This window comes from Choloepus didactylus, chromosome Y (genome assembly GCF_015220235.1).
Source record: "Choloepus didactylus isolate mChoDid1 chromosome Y, mChoDid1.pri, whole genome shotgun sequence".
Taxonomy (NCBI): Eukaryota; Metazoa; Chordata; class Mammalia; order Pilosa; family Megalonychidae; genus Choloepus; species Choloepus didactylus.
Window position 1 is genome coordinate 39,111,992 of NC_051335.1, and position 22,202 is coordinate 39,134,193.

Genomic DNA, 22,202 nt, shown 5'->3' on the forward strand with positions numbered 1-22,202 from the left:
TTAAGGGGGGGTTATTAATGTCTTTTTTTTAAGGTAAAGAGTTTAGAATTATGATACTTTTTGGGCTCCTGTACACTATGGAATCATTCACCCAATGACATAAGCAAAATGCCTTCTTTCTCCCATCATAATGCTTTTTATTTCTCCCATCTATCCAACCTTGGCCTACAATGGCCACACCTGCTCTAGGATGTTTGTTGTTACACTGAATCAACTGGGGCCCTAAAAGGGGGAAAAAATCCACCCTTCATTGTGCTCAAAGACAATTCAACTCATTACAGACCTCTCAGAATGTTTCTACTGAATTAGCATTATAGCACCTATTTCTCTACCCTTAAATGACCAAGAATGAACAAATGTCTGTTTCTCATTATCCAGAAACCTATATGGCTTAAAGAATTAGTAAGATTGGTTTTTCAGTCACTACTCTAGACACAATAAAGGTATGTCATAAACTCATGGTAGCTAATGATGTTTAGTTGATTAATTGGACAAAAGTAAAAAATACTGATGAGTGTTTCCATCGGGTTAGATTGGGATACCACTGCTGTTGTCAATCTATTCACTCAGATTTCAGCTATCTATATTAAATTTAATAAAACCTTAGGAAAATGCACAATAGAACCTTGAAGATATGATTCCTATTAGACAACTGCTAATAAAATGACAATTTGTTCTTCAACGACCTTGATTTGGAACCACACTGTTCCCTTGAAATTTAGAAGTTCCTAATGAGAAAGACTTCATTATTAGTCTCAATGTCTAAAAATATTCACACTTCAAGTCATGACAGCCACCAAAATCAACATTATCAAGGCCTGAATATCCATGGAAGTAGGCAGAAAAGGTAATGATAATAAATCCTATTCAAAATCAACATCCAAGCCTGAATTCAGGATGAGCAGATACCCTGCAAGCTAGCCCCCCAAGCAAGTTTTTCTTCCTAGGATACATGAAATATCTTATCCAACAAATTTTTGTTATAAATGTTTATATATGAGAGCAGAAAATCCCTCAATTTCAGTGTCTGTCATGAAGTTGATTATCTTTGCATTCTTTTGCTTGGCATGTAAACAATATGCTATTACATTCTCTAAGCCTATGCTAGGCTTTTAATTCACCTGACTGTAATCCTAACCTAGGGGGTAGGATTCAAAGAACAAAAATAGGTTCAAGAGTAGTTCCAGTAGAACTTGACTAATGGTTTAGGCATTTAGGCAACCCTTAATATTTTGAGGTTGGACTAATGGAGAGAAACCGTGCTCCCCCTTAATGCCACCATGAGAGACAGAAAGAATACAAGGTTAGAAGGCCACAGGTATATAGGAATATATAGGAAATATTCATACCTATTTGCAAAGAAGCAGGAAGGGGCAGACCTAATGGGTAATCTGACTGCTTGTGCTCTATATTTGGTCCTCTTAAAATAAATGAGAAAGATGTAGAGGTCTACTATGTTTTAATTTACCAGAATAAATTTGGTAATAGGGTAGAGCTGTAGGTTAGTGATTACCTGGAAGATAGGATAAAATGCATTTTGTTCATTTGGTTTTTGTTTAGTTTCATTCACTCAAACATATGAAAAATTAGTGGCTTTTTAAAAATTTTTATCTTGACTACCCAGACTGGAGTGTTAGAACAGACAAGTAAGTGTTAACAGTCTTTTATGTTGTTGACACAAACTCAAACCAGTGCTAACACATCTTTGCCTTAACTCTGAACAATGCATGTGAAGAGATCTGCTATTGTTATAAAATGGCATTTTTTGATATTTGGATCTGTGTACAACTAAGCACACTGCTCTGCTAGGTTCTTTGCTTTTTGGCCATCTGACCATTTTACAGTTTTAAGCACATGCTATTTTCTCTCAGTAGATGCAGAAAGAAATTTTAGAAAGTTAATGGGCAAAGCCTTACCATTCCTGCTGAAAGCAAACTAAACAAACACTAAATTCCAGAAAATGTTGCTTCAGAGAATTTCACAAATACATTCAACAAGAATAAATGGTTAACTTAAAAGTAAAAACAGAGCTATGGCGACAGAACTTTACAGTTCAATACTATGGTAAGGGTAGAAAACACATCTAAGGTTTCACCCTTGGTCTTCAGCTTTTTACAAGCAAAAAGGTCAGGTATATCAATCTGCAGTGTACAAAAATTGTGTTCAGTTTATTTCAAGTCACAGAAAATATACAAACTAAGACAACAGAAATAAATTGATTTTGTTTGGAGAGAAAGTGATGGGAGTCCTCCACCTGGCACCAGTTTGAGTCATTTGAGGCTATGATGTAGAAGTCATCTTTTTCAATATTTCAACAAAATTATGGAATTATTTTCCAGATTTGTTGCCAGGTATTTTTGAGAACCTGTAAGAAAAAGTTGGGAGAAAGTCATGAGAAATGGAGACAAAGTCCTCTTGCCCAAACATTAGGGACAAATAAGAAGGCTGTGGGAGGGAGGATGTGAATAAGATAACTACAAATCACAGGTACAGATTTCTAAAGTGTCTGCCCCCTGTCTCCCAAAAGCAATCCTCCCTTACAGCAGGGTTTCTCGACCTCAGCACTACTGACATTTTGGGTCAGCTAACTCTTTGTTGTGGGGGCTATCTTGTGCATTATAGGATTTCTGGCAGTATCTCTGGTCTCTACACGTTGAATGCCAGTAGCACACCTCTACCACTAGGTATGACAACCAAGTGTCTCCAGACATTGCTAAGGGTCCCTAAGCAGGCAAAATTGTGCTTGGTTGAGAATCACTGGTCTAATGGTAATGGTATATAAGCCTGTCAATAGGTCATAGGTGGATATCAACTGGCTAGGTACAGAATGGAGGGAGAGCCAACATTCTGGCCACACTATGCAACAGTACCAACAAATACACGACAAAACTGCGTCCACATAAAACTGTGTAGAAACACACACAGACATGCACAAATGAATGCAGTAATAAAAACAATGGTGAAAACTGAATAAGGTCTATGGTCTAGTTAATGGTAATGTATCAATGTCAATTTCCTGGTTTTGATAATATACTAGAGTTATTTAAGATGTTACCAGTGGGGAAGCTTGGTGAAGGGTACATGAAACCCTTATACTATTTGTGCAACTTTCTGTGAGTCTATAATTATTTGAAAATAGACTTCCAGGAATATGGCAGATTAGGAGAGGCAGGGCAAACTTCTCCTCCGTGAAAAAACTAGATAAAAGGAAGAAAGCACCCCAGAACAGCAGTTCCAGGGGGCATCTGACTGGATAGAGACCTCTATGACACATAGTGGGGACCTGGACGGAAAGGCAGAAAATCTGCACCTGAAAAACAGGGTGTATCTGGCCGGGACTGCTGATAGGGACTGGAGGCTGGAGATGGTCATCAGTGTGGGAGGGAGTAGCTTTCCATTCCCTGTGCACCCATCTCAGCAGGTGGCTGGGAAGATAACCCTTCAGAGTCCCATGGCCGGGAGCTCCCATGAGGGAACCTGGGATTCAGCAAATTTGTGGTGACCACATTTACCCTCCAATCAAAAGATACAGATTGGCAGAATGGATTAAAAGTATGATCCATCAGTATGCTGTTTATAAGAGACTCACCCAGTGACCCAAAGAGACTGAAAGTGAAAGGATAGGAAAAAATATTCCATGGAAGCTGCAGCCAAAAGAAGGCAGGGGTAGCAATACTAATATCAGATAAAATAGACTTTTAAATGCAAAGATGTCATAAGACAAAGAACACTATATAGTAATAAAAGAGACAATTCAGCAAGAAGAAATAACAATCATAGATTTTTATGCACCCAACCAAGGTGCTCCAAAGTCATGAGACAAACATTGGCAAAACTGAAGAAAGCAACAGACTTTTCTACAATAACAGTGGCAGACTTCAATACACCACTTTATTCTATAGATAGAACAACCAGACAGAAGAAAACTGAGAACATAAACAATGTGATAAATGAATTAGACTTAACAGATGTGTGTAGAGTGTTACAACTCAAGTTACCAGGATATACATTCTTCTCCAGGGCTCAAGGAACGAACGTTGTCCACAGATCATATATGCTGGGGCACAAAACAAACCTTAAATTTAAAAAAATTTGAAGTATTCAAAGCACATTCTCTGACTACAATGGAATGCAACTAAAAGTCAATAACCACCAAAGAACCAGAACAGTCACAAATATGTGGAGTTTAAACAACACACTCCTAAACAATCAGGGGGTCAAAGAAGAAATTGCAAGAAAAATTCCTAAATATCTAGAGATGGATGAAAATGAGAATGCAACATATCAAAACCCATGGGATGCAGCGAAGGCAGTGCTGAGGGGGAAAGTTATAGCTCTAAATGCACACATTAAAAAGGAAGAAAGAGCTAAAATCAAAGAACTAATGGAACAGCTGAAGAAGCTAGAGAATGATCAGCAAACTAATCCTAAAGCAAGTAGAAGAAAAGAAATAACAGGGATTAAAGCAGAAATAAATGATATGGAGAACAAAAAAAACAAGAGAGAGAATAAATAAAACCAAAAGTTGGTTCTCTAAGAAGATTAACAAGATTGACAAACCTATAGCTAGACTGACAAAGTAAAAAAGAGAAAATCCAAATAAACAAAAAAAGAAATGGGGGGGGGCATTACTGTGGATCCCAAAGAAACTACTGCAGATCCCAAAGAAACTAAAAAAAATCATAAGGGGATACTATGAACAACTGTACTTCAACAAACTAGACAATTTAGAGGAAATGGATAATTTCCTGGAAACACATGAACAGTCTAGACTGACCCTAGAAGAAACAGAAGACTTCAACAAACCAATCACAAGTAAAAACATACAATCAGTCATCAAAAAGCCTTCTACAAATAAAAGCACAGGGCCAGATGGCTTCACAGGGGAATTTTACCAAACATTGCAAAAAGAACTGGCACCAGGATCTATACTTCCTTAAAAATTTAACTCATACAGTTTGTTCAAATACCATAATTACATGGAACTTTGAATAGGAAGTGAGACCTGGTAGGTTTGTACAGGTTAATGTGAAACAGCGACACATCCCAAAGTAATTTGGGCAGAGAATAAAAATATAAATGCAGGGCCCCTCTGAGGAGCTGGGTGAAAATGCAGAGGTATTGGGCTTCCTCAACTGGATTGTTGTTGATGTTCTCACAAACATTGAGGGCTGACGGTTTGATGCGCTGAGCCCTCTATCACGGGACTTGCCCTTATGAAGCTTGTTACTGCAAAGGAGAGGCTAAACCTGCTTATAATTGTACCTAAGAGTCTCCACCTAAGTATCTCTTTGTTGCTCAGGTGTGACCCTCTTTCTCTAGCTAAGCCAACTCAGTGGGTGAACTCACTGCTCTCCCCCCATGTGGGATCTGACTCCTAGGGATATAAATCTCCCTGGCAACATGGGATATGACTCCTGGGGATGAATCTGGACCCAACACCATGGGATTGTGAACACCTTCTTGACCAAAAAGTGGATGCGAAATGAAATGAAACCAAGTTTCAGTGGCTGAGAGATTTCAAATGGAGACAAGAGGTCACTCTGGTGGGTATTCTTATGCACTACATAGATAACCCTTTTTAGGTTTTAATGCATTGCAATAGCTAGAAGTAAATACCTGAAACTATTGAACTCCAACCCAGTAGTCTTGACTCTTGAAGATGATTGTATAGCAATGTAGCTACAAGCAGTGACAGTGTGACTATGAAAACCTTGTGGATCGCACTCCCTTTATCCAGCGTATGGATGGATGAGTAGAAAAATGGGAACAAAAAACTAAATGAAAAATGGGGTGGGGGGGTGATTTGGGTGTTTTCTTTTTTACTTTTTTTATTTCTTTTTTTCACTTTTTATGGTACAAGGAAAATGTTAAAAAAATAGATTGGGGTGATGAATGCACAACTATATGATGCTACTGTGAACAGCTGATTGTATACCACGGATGACTGTATAACATGTGAATATATCTCAATAAAACTGAATTTTTTAAAAAATAGACTTTGCTATTAATAAGAACTGAATTGAAAAAAGGAAGGAAGGGCCTAACCAGCCAGGGGCTAGGAACCACCAACCCTAACTCCTTAGCACTGTTTTTATTCCCGAGTACAACCCAAGATTCAACTGTGTCCCACCCCACTCCAGAAACTGTTCTGTAAACCACAGGGGAGAAAGGGTCTTGCAATACGAGGAACACTGATGTAATCAAAGCCCCTGATGGGAAAACACAGATTATCCATCTTTTGCAAACACCCCACTTGGAGGATAGAGATGGGTTAGCTGTGATCCCTCTCCTACCCATACTCAGCACTGGTGGAGGGCAGCGGGGGCCCTCAACTCACCTATTAATGAACTCCAGACACTTACTTCAAAGGAGAAACTGATAATAACATTTGAAAACAAAGAGTCGTGGTATTTATTCAGAAGAACAAAGGTCAGTAGGACATTAAGGATTTCATTGTTGTTGATTTTTAACTTTCAGAAAGTGTGACATGAAGTTCTTTGGTTACAGGACTGATTTCCTCGTCACAGATCCCTACCCACTTCTAGGATTATGGAGATGCTAACATTTTACCATACTTGCTACAGATACTTCTCTTTTTTTTAGAAATAAAATATCACAGATAGAACTAAAAGCCTCCTTCCCAATCCATCCCTTCTCTCCCTTCCCAGAGATTTCCATTATCCTCAAGTTGGTATGTAACATTTCCCATGCATGTTTTTTTTTAACTACATCTTTTAATTTTTTTTAATTGGTGTAGTTGTAGGTTTACAGAAAAACCATGCAGAAAGCACAGAGCTCCCATATTACCCCCCACAAACAAAGAGTTTTTCCTATTATTAACACTTTGCATTAGTGTGTGGTACTTTTGTTATAATTGATGTGAATTGTGTGAGGTTCTTTGACAAGGGGTTGTGCAGCATTCTTGGCATAAAAAGCTTAGCAGTGCGACCCAATGGGAGGGTGGAGGCCTCTTAGGGGCATTGGCCTTCTTTCTGGAGTGCAGGTGGAAAGAGGCCTCTCTAATTAGACACTACACTGTGGTTTGACATTTTTTTGAGTTCTGAGGGACAGGGGGGAGGGGAAGGTGGGGGGAGGGGGTGGAACCCAAACCTCAGGGTAAAAAAGATAAGAGAAGGAGGTCCCATGCATGTTTTTATATTGTAAAACAGCACACAGGAAGAACCATGGCAGCTAGGTGAGATGGGGCAAAAAAAAACACCTCCATGAAAAATACTAGATAAAAGCCAGAAAGTGACCCAGAACACCAGTTCCAGCAATACACCAGCCGGACAAGGTATGCTAAATCCACAGGGACCGTGCATTAGGTGAAACTGGGAGTCTGTGTTCTTAAATGAGTGAGTGAGCCAGCTGAAAGTCCGGCAGCTGTGCTGCAGTGTGGGGAAACTGTGGGTTGGCATTTGGAGATGGACTAGTTCTCTAAAAAAAAAAAAAAGAAAAACCTGGGAGTGGCTGCGGATATGGCGGTGAGAACTGCGCAGTGAAGCACGGCAGGAAAGGGTTGTGCCAACGCCTCAATATCTGGCGTGGAAAATAGCCCTTCCCACACCTGCTGCTAATTGTCTCGGAGCCAGGAGGGCAGAGGGGAGCCAAAAGGAGAAAGAAACCACACCCCTTACAGCCATCTTCCTGGTGGGCTGGGGACGCTTCTGCCTGGGGCCGGAGACACAGCCCAGAGTCATGCCAAGGGTCCCAGTGTGACGGAGAGTGTTTCCCACAGCACTGCGCACACACCACAATATCGGCCGTGGACAGTGGCCTTTAGTGCACCCCTAGCTAATTGTCCCGGAGCTGGGAAGGCGGAGCTGTGCGAAAAGGGGGAAATTAACACACCCCATTCAGCCATCTTTAAGAGCAGGCTGGAAAGCCCAGGGCTTCCCTGGAGGTCCGGCACGCACTTGTGACATGGCACAGCCTTCCCTCAGCAGGGGTCCTGGAAGAGCATGGCTGAGAAGGGGGACCCACTCGGAAATCCCAGGGACGCTACGCCAATACCAAGGACTTGTGGGTCAGTGGCAGAGACAACCTGTGGCAAGACTGAAATGAAGGCTTAGACTCTTGCAACAGCCTTAAATCTCCAGGAACACCTGGGAGGTTTGATTATTAAAGCTGCCCTGCCTCCCTAACTGCTCAAACACACGCCCCTCATTCAGGGCGGAGAACACCAACGACACACCCAAACTTGGTGCACCAATTAAACACCACAACAATCAGACCCTCACACACCACAAAGACAAAGTTGGGGAGAAATGACTTGAGGGGAATAAGTGACTCGTGGACGCCATCTGCTGATTAGAGATATTGTACACCACCAAGCTGTAGATCTGACAAATTAGAGATTGCTGTTTTTCATATTCTGAAAGAACCCTATCAAGTAAAGCAAATGCCAAGAGGCCAAAAACAACAGAAAATTTTAAAAAATATGATAAAACCAGATGACATGGAGAACCCAAACCCAAACACCCCAATCAAAAGATCAGAGGAGACACAGTACTTGGAGCAATTAATCAAAGAACTAAAGACAAACAACAAGAGCATGGCACAGGATATAAAGGACATGAAGAAGAGCATGGGACAGGATATAAAGGACATGAAGAAGACCCTAGAAGAGCATAAAGAAGAACTTGCAAGAGTAAATAAAAAAACAATCTTATGGAAATAAAAGAAACTGCTGACCAAATTAAAAAGATTCTGGATACTCACAGTACAAGACTAGAGGAAGGTGAACAACAACTCAGCATCCTTGAGGACCACAGAATGGAAAATGAAAGAATAAAAGAAAGAATGGGGAAAAATTGAAAAAACTGAAATGGATCTCAGGGATATGATAGCTAAAATAAAACGTCCAAATTTAAGACTCACTGGTGTCCCAGAATGGGAAGAGAAGGGTAAAGGTCTAGAAAGAGTATTCAAAGAAATTGTTGGGGAAACCTTCCCAAACCTTCTACACAATATAAATACACAAAGCATAAATACCCAGAGAACTCCAAATAGAATAAATCCAAATAAACCTACTCTAAGACATATTCTGATCAGACTGTCAAATACTGATGAGAAGGAGCAAGTTCTGAAAGCAGCAAGAGAAAATCAGTTCACCACTTACAAAGGAAACAGCATAAGACTAAGTAGTGACTAGCCAGTGGCCACCATGGAGGAGAGAAGGCAGTGGAATGACATATTTAAAATTCTGAAAGAGAAAAATTTACAACCAAGTATACTTTATTCAGCAAAACTCTCCTTCAAATTTGAGGGAGAGCTTAAATTTTTCACAAACAAATGCTGAGAGATTTTGCTAACAAAAGACCTGCCCTACTTCAGATACTAAAGGAGCCCTACCGACAGAGAAACAAAGAAAGGAGAGAGAGAGAGAGAGAGAGAGAGAGAGAGAGAGAGAGAGAGAGAGAGAAATTTAACAAACATATATAGAACATTACATCCCAAATCACCAGGACACACATTCTTCTCTAGTGATCATGGATCTTTCTCCAGGATAGACCATATGCTGGGACATAAAACAAGCCTCAATAAATTTAAAAAAATTGAAATTATTCAAAGCACATTCTCTGGCCACAATGGAATACAAATAGAAGTCAATAACCATCAGAGACGGAGAATTCACAAACAGTTGGAGGGTAAAAATGAGGGGGAGATGAAAACATTCCCCGATAATCAAAAGCTGAGGGACTTCATCACCAGTAGATCAGTCCTATAAGAAATGCTAAAGGGAATTGAGCAGGCTGAAAGGGAGGGACACTAAACAATTGACTGAAACCACATGAAGAAATAAAGATTTCCAGTAAAGAATCACATGGTAAATATAAACATCAATACTACTGTACTTTTGATTTGTAACTCCACTATTTACTTCCTACCGGATCTCAAATACATAAACTGTAATGATAAATCAGTGGTTTTGGACTCAATGTAAAATATGTAATTTTTGACAAGAACTACATAAAGGTGGGGGAATGGACGAGTATAGGAACATAGTTTATGTGTCCTATTGAAGTTAAGTTGGTATCAAAGAAAAACAAGATTGTTATAGATTTAAGAGGTTTAATTTAAGCCCCATGGTAAACACAAAGAAAGTATCAGAGAATATGACCATAGAGATGAAAAGTAGAGTAGGGGTTATGAGAAGTGGGGGAAGGGGCAATGGGGAGTTAAGAAATAAGTGTAGGGTTTCTGTTTGGGGTGAAGGGAAATTTCTAGTAATGGATGGTGGGAAGGTGATAGCATCACAACATTCTAAATGTGATTAATCCCACTAATGGAATGCTAGGGAGGGGTTGGAATGGGAAGATTTAGGCTGTATATATGTTTCCACAATTGAAAAAAAAAAAAGACAGTCTGAATAGATAATGACAAATGCCAAGGATGATCATGGATGTGATCTGAGGATGGAGGAGAGGAGGCTCAAAGGGACACAGTTGGGACATAAGAGAAAAAAAGGAAATACAGAATGTGAGCTTTGTATCAATGTTGAATTTCTTGAACTTCTTAGCTCTGCTTAACGGGATTGCATAAAAGACTGCTCTTGTTCATGGGAAATGTATATGTGAATTATATTGTTTATTCAAGGATGTGTGCAGCTTGCTCTCATATGTTCAGAAGACAGAGCAATAGATGATGGATGATAGAGAGGGAGGGAGTCAGGGAAAGAAAGAAATGGTGGTGTGAAAGGATGTTAAAGTTGTTGGATCGGGGTATCAGGGGAGGGAGGTCGGGGTATGCTGGAGTCCTGTGTATGAGGTTTGTATTGTTTTTGCAACTGTTCCTGTAAGTCTGAATTTATTTCAATATAAAATTAAAAAAAAAACACAATACCATTTCATGTTTAAAGTTATGTGGAATAGCTTTACATGGACAATTTCTGTAACTCATAATGATTTTTGAAATTATCTGTATAACTTGTTGAGCTGTACATCAAAAGTTAACATCTTTCTGTATTCATGTTATATTTTACAATAAGGAAATAGCTGAAGTTGTGGAACGGCGACCCATGAAATTCTTTGAAATTTGCTAACTTCTTGTTAAATTGTACTTTGAAAGTTATAACAGTTATGTATACATATCAAAGTTCACAATAAAAAATGCATTAAAAAATAAAAAAATAAAGTTATATGGGGGAGAAAACAATTGGCACCATTCTTGCTCAAACTATTTCAAAAATTTGAAGAAAAAGGAAAACTATCTAAATTGTGTTACGAATCTAACATCACTCTAATACCAAAACCAGATAAAGATACTACAAGAAAGGAAAACTAACGGCCAGTCTCCCAAATAAATATAGACGCAAAAATTCTCAACAAAATGCTTGCAAATTGAATCCAAAGACACATTAAAATAATCATATACATGACCAAGTGGGCTTCACTCCAGGCATGCAAGGGTGGTTCAACATAAAAAAAAACAAGCAATGAAATACAACAAATTAACAAGCCAAAAGGGAAAAATCAAATGATCATCTTAATAGATGCTGAGAAAGCATTTGAGAAAATTTAGCATCCTTTTTTGATATGATCGCTTCAAAAGGCAGGAATTGAAGGAAACTTCCTCAATATAATAAAGAGCATATATGAAAAACCCATAGCCAGCACAGTACTCAACGGTGAGAGACTGAAAGCCTTCCCCCTAAGATCAGGAATGAGACAAGCATGCCTGCTGTCACCGCTATTATTCAACATTCTGCTGGAAGTTCTAGCCAGAGCAAACCAGCAAGACAAAGAAATAAATGGCATCCAAATTGGAAAGGAAGAACTAAAACTTTCATTAGTTGCAGATGACATGATCATAAACTTGGAAAATCCTGAGAAATCTATGACAAAGCTACTTGAGCTTTAAAAAATTCAGCAAAGTGGCAGGATACCAGATTAATGTGCAAAAGTCAGTAATTTTCCTAGACACTAAAAATGACCTAACTGATGAAACACTCAAGAATAAAAATTCCATTCACAATAGAAGCTAAAACAATCACATACCTAGGAATAAACTTAACCAAGGATGTAAAAGACCTCTACACAGAAAATTACAAACCTTTACTAAAAGAAATCAAAAAGGACCTAAATAGGTGGAAAGATATTCTCTGTTCATAGATAGGAAGGCTAAATATCGTTAAGATGTTAATTCTATCCAAACTGTTCTACAGATTCAATGCAATTTCAATCAAACTTCCAACAACCTAATTGCAGACTTAGAAAAGATAGTTATCAAATGTATTTGGAAGGGAAAGGGGCCTCGAATTGACAAAAAAAATTTAAAAAGAAGAACAAAGTGGGAGGACTCATACTTCCTGACTTTAGAGCCTACTATAAAGCCAGAGTTGTCAAAAACAGTATCGGGTTGGCACAAAGACAGACATACTGATCAATGGAATCAAATCAAGAGTTTGGAAACAGACCCCCAGATCTATGGTCAACTGATTTTTGATAGGGCCCCCCAAACCACTGAACTAGGACAGAAGTCTCTTCAACAAATGGGGCTGGGAGAACTGGGTTTTCATACCCAAAACAATGAAAGAGAACCCCTACTTCACACCCTATACAAAAATTAACTTGAAGTGGATCAAAGACCTCAATACAAGAAATAGTACCATAACATTCTTAGAAGGTAATGTAGGGAAACATCTTCAAGACCTAGTAGTAGGAGGCATGTTCTTAGACCATACTTTTGTCCAAAGTACAAGCATTGAAAGAAAAAACAGATAAATGAGAACTCAAAAATCATAAGCTTCTGTACCTCAAAGGAATTTGTCAAAAAGGTAGAGGCAGCCAACTCAATGGGAGAAAATATTTGGAAACTGTATATCTGATAGGCAATTGATACCTTGCATATATAAAGAAATCCCACAACTCAATGACAATATTACAAACAATCCCATTATAAAATGGGCAAAAAATACAAAAAGACATTTTTTCTGAAGAGGAAATACAAACAGCTAAAAAAAAACCACATGAAAAAATGTTCATATTCACTAGCTATTAGGAAATGCAAATCAAAACCACAATGAGATATCATCTTCACACCAATAAGAATGGCTGCCATTAAACAAACAGGAAACTACAAATGCTGGAGAGGATTTGGAGAAACTGGAACTCTTTATTCATTGCTGGTGGGAATGTTAATGGCACAGCCACTGTAGAAGACAGTTTTGTGGTTCCTTAGAAAACTAGATATCGGGTTACCCTATGATTGGCAATTTCATGTCTTGGCATATACCCAGAAGATCTGAAAGCAGTGAGAAGAACAGACATCTGCACACCAATGTTCATAGTGGCACTGTTCACAATTGCCAAGAGATGGAAACAATCCAGTGTCTTCAACAGACGAGTGGATAAACAAAATGTGGTATATATGTACAACAGAATACTATGTAGCACTAAGAAGGAATGAGGTCCTGAAACATATGACAACATCGTTGATCCTTGAAGCCATAATGCTGAGTGAAATAAGTCAGACACAAAAGGAGAGACATGTATCTCACCACTACTATGAACTCCTTGAGACATGTATTTTACCACTACTATGAACTCCTTGAACAATGTAAAATCAGTGTCTTATACTGTGGAATATAGAGAACCTAGAGATAAGACAGAAGCTAGTTGTCTTAGTTTGCTAATGCAGAATGCAAAACACCAGAAATGGATAGGCGTTTATAAAACAGGGGTTTATTTTGCTACATAGTTACAGTCTTAAGGCCACAAAACATCCAAGGTAACACCTCAACAATTGGGTACCTTCACCGGAGGATGGCCAATAGCATCTGGAAAACCTCTGCTAGCTAGGAAGGCAGCTGGCGTCTGCTCCAAAGCTCCGGCCTCAAAACGGCTTTCTCCCAGGACGTTCCTCTACAGCAAGCTGGCTCCTCCTCAAAACGCCACTCACAGCTGCACTCACTTTCCTCTCTTTGAGTCAGCTCATTTATATAGCTCCACCGATCAAGGCCTACACTGAATGGGCGGGGCCACACCTCCATGGGAACATCTCATCAGAATCATCTCCCACAGCTGGGTGGGGCACATTCCAAGCAAATCCAACCAGCACCAAAAATGTCTACCCCACAGGACTACAAAGACAATGGCATTTGGGGGACACAACACATTCAAACCGGCACACTAGTGAAGGGGGAATGATAACATAATATGTACAGACATGTTAATGAAGGTGAAATGAAAGATATGGGAATGGACAGGGGCATTGATTGTTCGTTAATGGGATCATAAGCATCAGTGCTGCTGAAAGTGGTTGTTGAAAGGCATGTGTCCCACAAATCAGCACTGCAGATATAAATAAGTGTTTGGATGATATACTTCTAAGGTATGACACTGGTACAGAGTTAACAACAGAGTGGCATATGGGAAAAACTACCCATTGCATATTATAGACTATATTTAACAGGAATACCTTACCACTATTACACTAATACTAGGGATGAATAATTAGGGGCTGAGAAGAGCCGTGGGGTGTTTTGCATTATGATAGTTGCTTAAAATTGAAAGTGATGATGAGTGTACAACTAAATAAAGATAAAGTGAGACACTGATTGTGCATCTTGGACAGAATACATGCTATGTGAAATTAGGAACCCCCTACATAAGAAAATCCCTTGATCTTGAGGCTTGCTCATGTGAAACTTATACCTGTAAAAGAGAGGCTAAGCCTACTTATAATCATGCCTAAGAGACACCTCCAGAAAACCTCTTTTGTTGCTCAGATGTGGCCTTTCTCGCTCTAAGCCAACCTCTGCAAAGAAATTCATTATCCTTCCCTCTATGTGGCACATGACTCCCAGGGGAGTGATTCTCCCTGGCGATGTGGGACACAACTACCAGGAATGAGCCTGGCCCTGGCATCGAGGGACTGAAAATGCTGTCTTGACCAAAAGGGGAAAAAGAAAGGTAACAAAATAAGGTTTCAGTAGCTAAGAGATTTCAAACAGAGTCAAGAGGCTATCTTGGAGGTTACTCTTAGGCAACCTCCAGCCAGATCTCCCAAATGGCCCAAGTATGCCAAGCTCTAATCAACAGTAGTCCCCAAAATACCTAGGTCTCAATTTGAGACTCTAAAAAAGTTTCACTCACTAAGTTTACTTTTCAGAAACTTAAATCCCCCAGAGCGTTCCTATGCCAGATAAGTACCAAAACCCAGAGGCAACAACCTCTTCAAGAATGTTAACCAGATGCATCCCCTTTCCCCATAATGCTGACACCCCTTTTCAATATGAGCAAGTCAGGGTGGTCACTGACATCCCTAGACATCACTAGACTTCCCTGAAAATCGAGAAAGTTATTACCCCTTTTACAGGGGTAGCAACAGACAAAGTAGGAATTAACAAAGGATTACAAATACTGAATCTTTATATATATATATATACATATATATATAAGATGTTATGGTATTAGAATAACTAGAAGGAAATAGTGGAAATGGTGGAATTGTAACCCATAACATTCTTTGAAATTTGCTATACAACTACTAGTTAAATTGTACTTTGAAAGTTATCATCTTTCTGTATATATTTCACAATAAGGAAATAACTGAAACTATGGACCTGTAACCCATACATTCTTTGAAAATTTGTTCTCTAAATCATAGTTAATATAACTCTAAATCATATTTTGAAAGTTATCACTGTTCTGTATATATGCTATATTTCCCAATAAAAAACATTAAAAAATTTTTAAAAAAAGAACACAGGCTTTTCTGGGGTACATAATAGATTCAAGCTATCACACTCCAACCTCTGGACACCAGAAAGATATGTTCTTTCCATATACAAAATACATTCATTCTGTTAAAAAACACATAAAGAAAAAATACTGCCCAAACTTTACATGTAAGACTTTGAGATGAGACATAAACAAGAATACATAATGGAAAAAACTTTCAGAAATATTTCTCCAGCCACTATGCAAAAACAATACTGTTCTCACATTGTATGAATGCATTCTTTGGCAGAAATAAATTAGAAAAAGTAGAAGGGGGGAACAGTTTATCTATTCTCTAAGTATAAAAGGTAGTCTGTGCTTTTACTGAAGAAAGTGGAATGCCTGGATTATATGGAATAAAAGTTAAAGTACTGGTCATACCTAAAGTACTATCATACCATCTAAGCCAGCTTCCCATTATAGGTCAGTTATTTAAAGTCTGAATACAGACATAATACACATTTAAAATTTGGATGTTTTATAGACATTTACAAATGTGGATATATAATATTTTAAAATATATATTTTGTAAGACTGCTAATTAGTATGAATAAGTTCACTATTATATAAAATATGAATGGGGGGAGAGTAGAAATTCAAATGTGAGGTTCCAGCTGATACTAGAACAATACGAACTTTAAACTATTTTTATAAAATGGAATTGTTCCTGAAATATAAAGATGTTAGGGAAAAAATTTTAAAAAACAAACACCAATATATGTAATCAAGTTAGGTCACATAATTAGTTATGGGCAGGTTATCTGGATACTTTCCACCTGCCTGATAAACAAGGAAGGGTAGCAGTGAACAACAATCCCCAAATTATGTGCTGTAATTGTTTAACATCAACATATTCAATATAAAACAAATACTGGAAATTAAAATATTTACACATTTTATTGAAACGTTTCACATTTTCTCCATTTGGATAGGACAATCTGGAATAAAATAACATAACTAATTCTGGAAGGATACACACCAAACTATATTCAGAGGTTACATCTGGGGAATGAAATTGAGGAAGGAAGGATTTTTACTTTTATCTTTCTTCATTTTTGACTAATTTTGTTAAACTGATCATATATTACTTTTGTCTCAAGAAAGATGGTTAAAAAAAGATTCTCATAAATAAAACAGCTCAAAAAAGAGGTCTATAGCCTTACCTGTTCTAGTAGGGGTTCACCTACCCAAGGGGAAAGAAGGTCTAGCTAAGAGGATTGAGGGACTTAAAGAGAAGAATCTTGTTGGTTAATGTACAAAGTATATACACAAAATGCATGAGGAGCTTGTCCTACTAAGGTGGGATTAAATTTGCTCACCTTTCATGGTGCTCCAGTGGATTTCTGTATTTGTTCCTTTAAGATCAGGATACTCTGCCTTTGCTCAGGAGGCAGCATGGCAATCTGATTTGCAGTCAGTTGAAGAACCTGCATAATCAAAGCAGCCTGTGCAGAGGAAAAAAAGGTAAGAGTTTTAAGGATGACAACTTAAAACAAAACCCAATACCAGCTACTCCCCCAAAAGGTACTATCGTGGGATATGAAGCAAAATAGGGGAAGGAAGGAGGATATTTCTCACACAGAAAACAGCAGGCAAAAAGAAGGTGGTGACAAAAGGCATAATGAGAACAAGTACAAATTAAATTACCCACGATTAGAAGATTCAAAACAGACACCTTTGTGAACCCAAAACACCTGCAGACCAACATGGCTATCTGTGCCCTAAGAAGCCTTTGGTTTTTTGAAAGTCTTTCCTTTTTACAAATTTTCCCATCAGACATGAGCTCCTCACAATGGTCAAACACAAAACCCTGAAAAATAGGGAGTCTGCTATTGTTTTGAGAGAGAAGGTATAAAGCGGAAGAAGAAAGGGATTTGGTTTTTCAGATCTGTCTGTCCTGTATTAAAAAAAATGCTGTGGGCAAATGAGTCTGAAATGGAAAATAAGCTGCCATTTACATCCACTTAACTGTAGGACACAGTGCTCACTTCAGCAGCATATATATACTAAAACTGAAATGATACAGAAAGCTGAGAAGGGCCTCTGTGTAAGGCTGACATGTAAATTCATGAAGAATTGTAGGAGCAGACCCACAAACTTTCAGGTGACAAGATCAAAAAAGAATTCTAAATTGGCGTTAAGTATCACCTCTAAAGGGACTTCGAGGATCCAGGACCTCCACATGACATGGTAGCTGTGAAAACAGGAATCACAAAGACTAGATTTGTGCATATGGAGGCAGTCAGTGTTGCTTACCTTCTCATGATCCTTTGGAGTGACTTGATTCTGCCCAGGACTAAAACCACCAGGCTGGCCTCCACCCTGTATACTGACTGCTTGCATGCCTGTTCCCTGCATGACTGGGACCTATGTGCACAAAGAGAGATGAGGAGAGGTTTTGTGAACCTCCGACACACGGGTAGCCAGAATCCAGTTTTAGCAACATGAAAAAATAAGGTCTGCAAATGGATGGGTAAAAAAGTAAATTAATGACTCTGAAGACCATTTTCTACTGCAGCCAGCAGTGGCAGAAGGCAGGATTTAGAGATTATCTAGCAAGTTGCACACACTTGCTTACAACAGCTCCGTGTCACCAACAAATATCTCACAGCACACTGGATGCCATCAAGTCAAGTAAAATTTTGCCAAATAAGCACAACAAAACTGACAGCACCCTGGAAACTAGTGCTCAGTGAAACCCAATCTTCTAGAGATAATGTATACCGCCTACCTCTAGTTCAATCAGACAAAGTGTTTCAGTTTGCTGAAACTGCTGGAATGCAACATATCAGAACTGGATTGGCTTTTACAACGGGGGTTTATTAGTTCACAAATTTACAGTTCTAAGGCCATGAAAATGTCCTAATTAAGTCATCAATAGGACTATAACTTCCTTGAAGAAAGGCCAATGGCATCTGGAGTTCTACTGTCACATGGGAAGGCACATGGCTGGAGTTTGCTGGGCCTCTCCTGGGGTTAGCTTCTGGTTTCTGTTGCTTTCTCTTTAATGTCTCTGGGCTTCGATCTTAGCTTCTCTCTCTCAGCTCCTGTGTGCCTTGCTTGTTTCTCCCAGGGTGTTTCTCTCCAAGAGTCTGGTGTGGGGAGGGGTTATCTCTTAGCTTTTCCAGGGCAAACTCTGGATTTTATCTCTAAGCTTCCTTCCTGGTTCTGGTTTCAACAGCTGTCTCCAAAATGTCTCTGGACGTTTTCCCTCAAAGTTTCTGGGTCTGTGTCAGCTCTGAGCTCTTCCTCACCCCCTGAGCTCTTAAGACCCACCTTAAATGGGTGGGGTCACATCTCCATGGAAATAATCTAATCAAAAGGTCCCATCCACAATTGGTAGGTCACATCACCATGCAGAAACCTAATCAAATGATCCCACCCATGATAGGTTTGTTCCCACAAGAGTGGATTCAAAGAACATAAACTGTTATAGGTTACATTACAGATTCAAGCCAGCACATTCCATCTTCTGAACCCTAAAAAGACATGTTCTTTCCATATGCAAAATACAACCATTCCATCACAATATCACAAAAGCTTAAATCATTTCAGTAACAACAGATAAGTACAAAGTCTCATCAAAATCAGTTATAGGTGATTTGTCCTAAGGCAAAATTCCCCTCTGGCTGTGGACCTGTGAAACTTAGAACAAGTTATCTGCTTCCAATATACAAAGGAGGGACAGTCATAGATAAATATTCCCATTGCCACAGGGAGAAATTAAAGGAAAATGTGTTATGGGACCCAATCAGTTCCTAAAACCCGAGTGCAAGCTCCTTTAGATTTCAGAGTCTGAGAGTCATTCACAGAAAGAAGTTCTATCCTCAGGGCCTGAGAGAGTGGTAGTCCCACTCTTTCCAAAGGCTTGTGCAGGGGCCCTGTTTCTTTCCAAATGCTGGGGTGACTGCTCCAACATATCCAAGTACTGGGGAGACTGCCTTGTTCTTGGCCCCACCCTCCTCAAACATCTGGGTGGCACCCAGACTCTCTGAAATCTTGGGGGCACATGCTCAGAACAGTGCGATGGTGGCCAGATTTTCACCAATCCCCTGGGAATGTGCTCCACCTTCTTTGAACTCACCCTCTCCACATGCATGGGTGGGTCTGCTCTCCTGGCTCAAGGTTTCTTGACTCCAGACCTCAGCTTCCGTGGTTCTGCCTTTGAAGAAAATTTTTCTTCAATCTGTCCCTTTTCTGTCCCTTTTAGTCCAGACTGGCAGTGGTTCTGTTTATATAGATCTTGCAAAAAATTTGTTGGCTTGGCATGCAGCATACAAGGGTCAAAACCATCAGACAATAGGACTTTCCATAAATCCTTTCTGGATAACTCCATTTCCAATCCTGGCTTGTACCGAAATGGCTGCCGGTTTCCATGTTTGGTTAAACACTTACCTGGGGCACTATCTTCTGGGGTCTCACTTTCTGGGAGCCCAGAATTTTCCAGACCATTAATTTCTGATTTCTTTGTACCCAAGAGTTCAGTTCTCAGCTTATCTCTTTCCTCTCACATTTTACTACAAGGTGAAAGGAGAAGCCAGGCTGCATTTTTCTACATTTAGTTTGGAGATCTCTTCAGCTAAGTATCCCAGCTCACTGTGTTCAAATTCTTCCTTCCATCAGACACCAGGACTCAATTTTGCCAAATTCTCTGCCACTTTAAAACAAGGATCACCTTCCTTCCAGTTTTGCAATGACACATTCATCCTTTCTATCTTTAAAGAACTATCTTTAGAGTCCATATTTCTACCAACAATCTCTTCAAAGCAATTTAGGCCTTTTCTATCAAGTTCCTCACAATTCTTCTAGAACCTTCCCTTTATCCATTTAAAAAGCCATTCCAATATGTTTGGTATTTGCAAACTCAACAGCACCCTACTTCTGAACTGGCACCAAAATCTGTTCTGGGTTGCTAAAACTGCTGGAATGCAATATACCAAACTGTATTGGCTTTTACAATGGGGGTTTATTAGTTCACAAATTTACAGTTCTAAGGCCATGAAAATGTCCTAATTAAACCATCAATAGGATGATAACTTCCTTGAAGAAAGGCCAATGGCATCTGGGGTTCTTCTGTCACATGGGACAGCACATGGCTGGAGTTTGCTGGGTCTCTCCTGGGGTTAGCTTCTGGTTTCTGTTGCTTTCTCTTTAATGTCTCTGGGCTTTGGTCTTAGCTCTTCTCTTTCAGCTCCTGTGTGCCTTGCTTGTTTCTCCCATGGTGTTTCTCTCTACGAATCTGGGTGGGGTGGGGGGGGTCTCTTAGCTTTTCCACGGCAAACTCTGGATTTTATCTCTTAGCTTCCTTCCTGGTTCTGGTTTCAACAGCTGTCTCCAAAATGTCTCTGGGCATTTTCCCTCTAAGTGTCTTGGTCTGTGTTGGCTCTGAACTCTCTCTCTCCCTGAGCTCTCTTAAGGACTCCAGTAAACTAATTAAGACTCACCTTGAATGGGTGGGTCACATCTCCATGGAAAAAAAAGAGCCCACCCACAACAGCTCTGTCTCCACAAGAGTGGATTAAAATAACATAGTCTTTAATAGGGTTCAAAAACAACACACACAGGCAGTTAGTCTCAAAGGGCCCTATCCCACAAGGCAGAGATGATCATGTCAGAGGGGCAGAAAGGAGATGGGAAGGCATCTGGGGAAAAGAGAGCTATTAGCCCAACATTTGCTTCATTTGCTTTTTATAGTTTTTCATAGAGAAAAGACAGCAGATGCTTAATATTGACCAGGAAATACGATCAACTCTAGTGCATTTATGAAATACGACCGACCTGAGAACAAAGTGCATTTACATCATACTAATCATTATTTAAGATTTTCAGTGGGTTTAGCCATTTGGAAGACTACCACAATTCAATGGAAAGACCTCTGAGTATATAGAATAACTGTTCAAAGGGCCCTATGCTAGGGTTATGTTCATACTCAGGCATTCACCCAGAGCGTATGTACTCTTACTAAACACAAATTGTTAATAAACTTGTTACCTGCTTCCCCAGCAGATTAGAAGCAGAAAAGCATAAAAGAAATGTGGGATAAACAACTGTTATGAACAGATACCATGACAGCTATGTGAAGAGTCAGGTGACAACCTAACAGTGAAGGAGACACAGAAACCAAAGCAGGAGAGAATGATGATTTATATTATAACATATACAATAATATATTTAATGATGAACTTAAGTAGTCAAAAAAAGGTTAAAGTCATTTTTTGTATCTTGTTTAAGAAGGGAAGGAAGTGCACTTTATAAATATACAGTGTACTTTATCAATTATTTATCATTAAAACAGCTTAAAAACTTGGTTGAACATTTCCATTATCTGGAACATTCACTGATGTGCATTAATTCATTTCCCAAAGACACTGGATAAATGAAGCATTAGTACAGCTTACAGACTGCTGAATATTATCACTTTCTGCTCTTTATCAATACTGAATCCAGAGACCATTCAGCACCTTAATGATCTGT

The 22,202-nt window shown here is 39.2% G+C and overlaps 1 protein-coding gene across 1 annotated transcript in view; it reads right to left on the reverse strand.

Moving 5' to 3' along the window:
* Positions 1 to 6: 6 nt before the first annotated feature.
* Positions 7 to 22,202, reverse strand: part of CSTF2 (cleavage stimulation factor subunit 2) — an 83,371-nt gene continuing 61,175 nt past the window's right edge. Inside the window, exons 12-14 of the mRNA XM_037822752.1 lie at positions 17,985 to 18,095; positions 17,048 to 17,173; positions 7 to 2,365 (exon numbers count right to left, since the gene is read on the reverse strand). Coding sequence (XP_037678680.1) covers positions 17,051 to 17,173; positions 17,985 to 18,095 — 234 coding nt within the window. The 3' untranslated portion in view covers positions 7 to 2,365; positions 17,048 to 17,050. The remainder of the gene's footprint in view (positions 2,366 to 17,047; positions 17,174 to 17,984; positions 18,096 to 22,202) is intronic.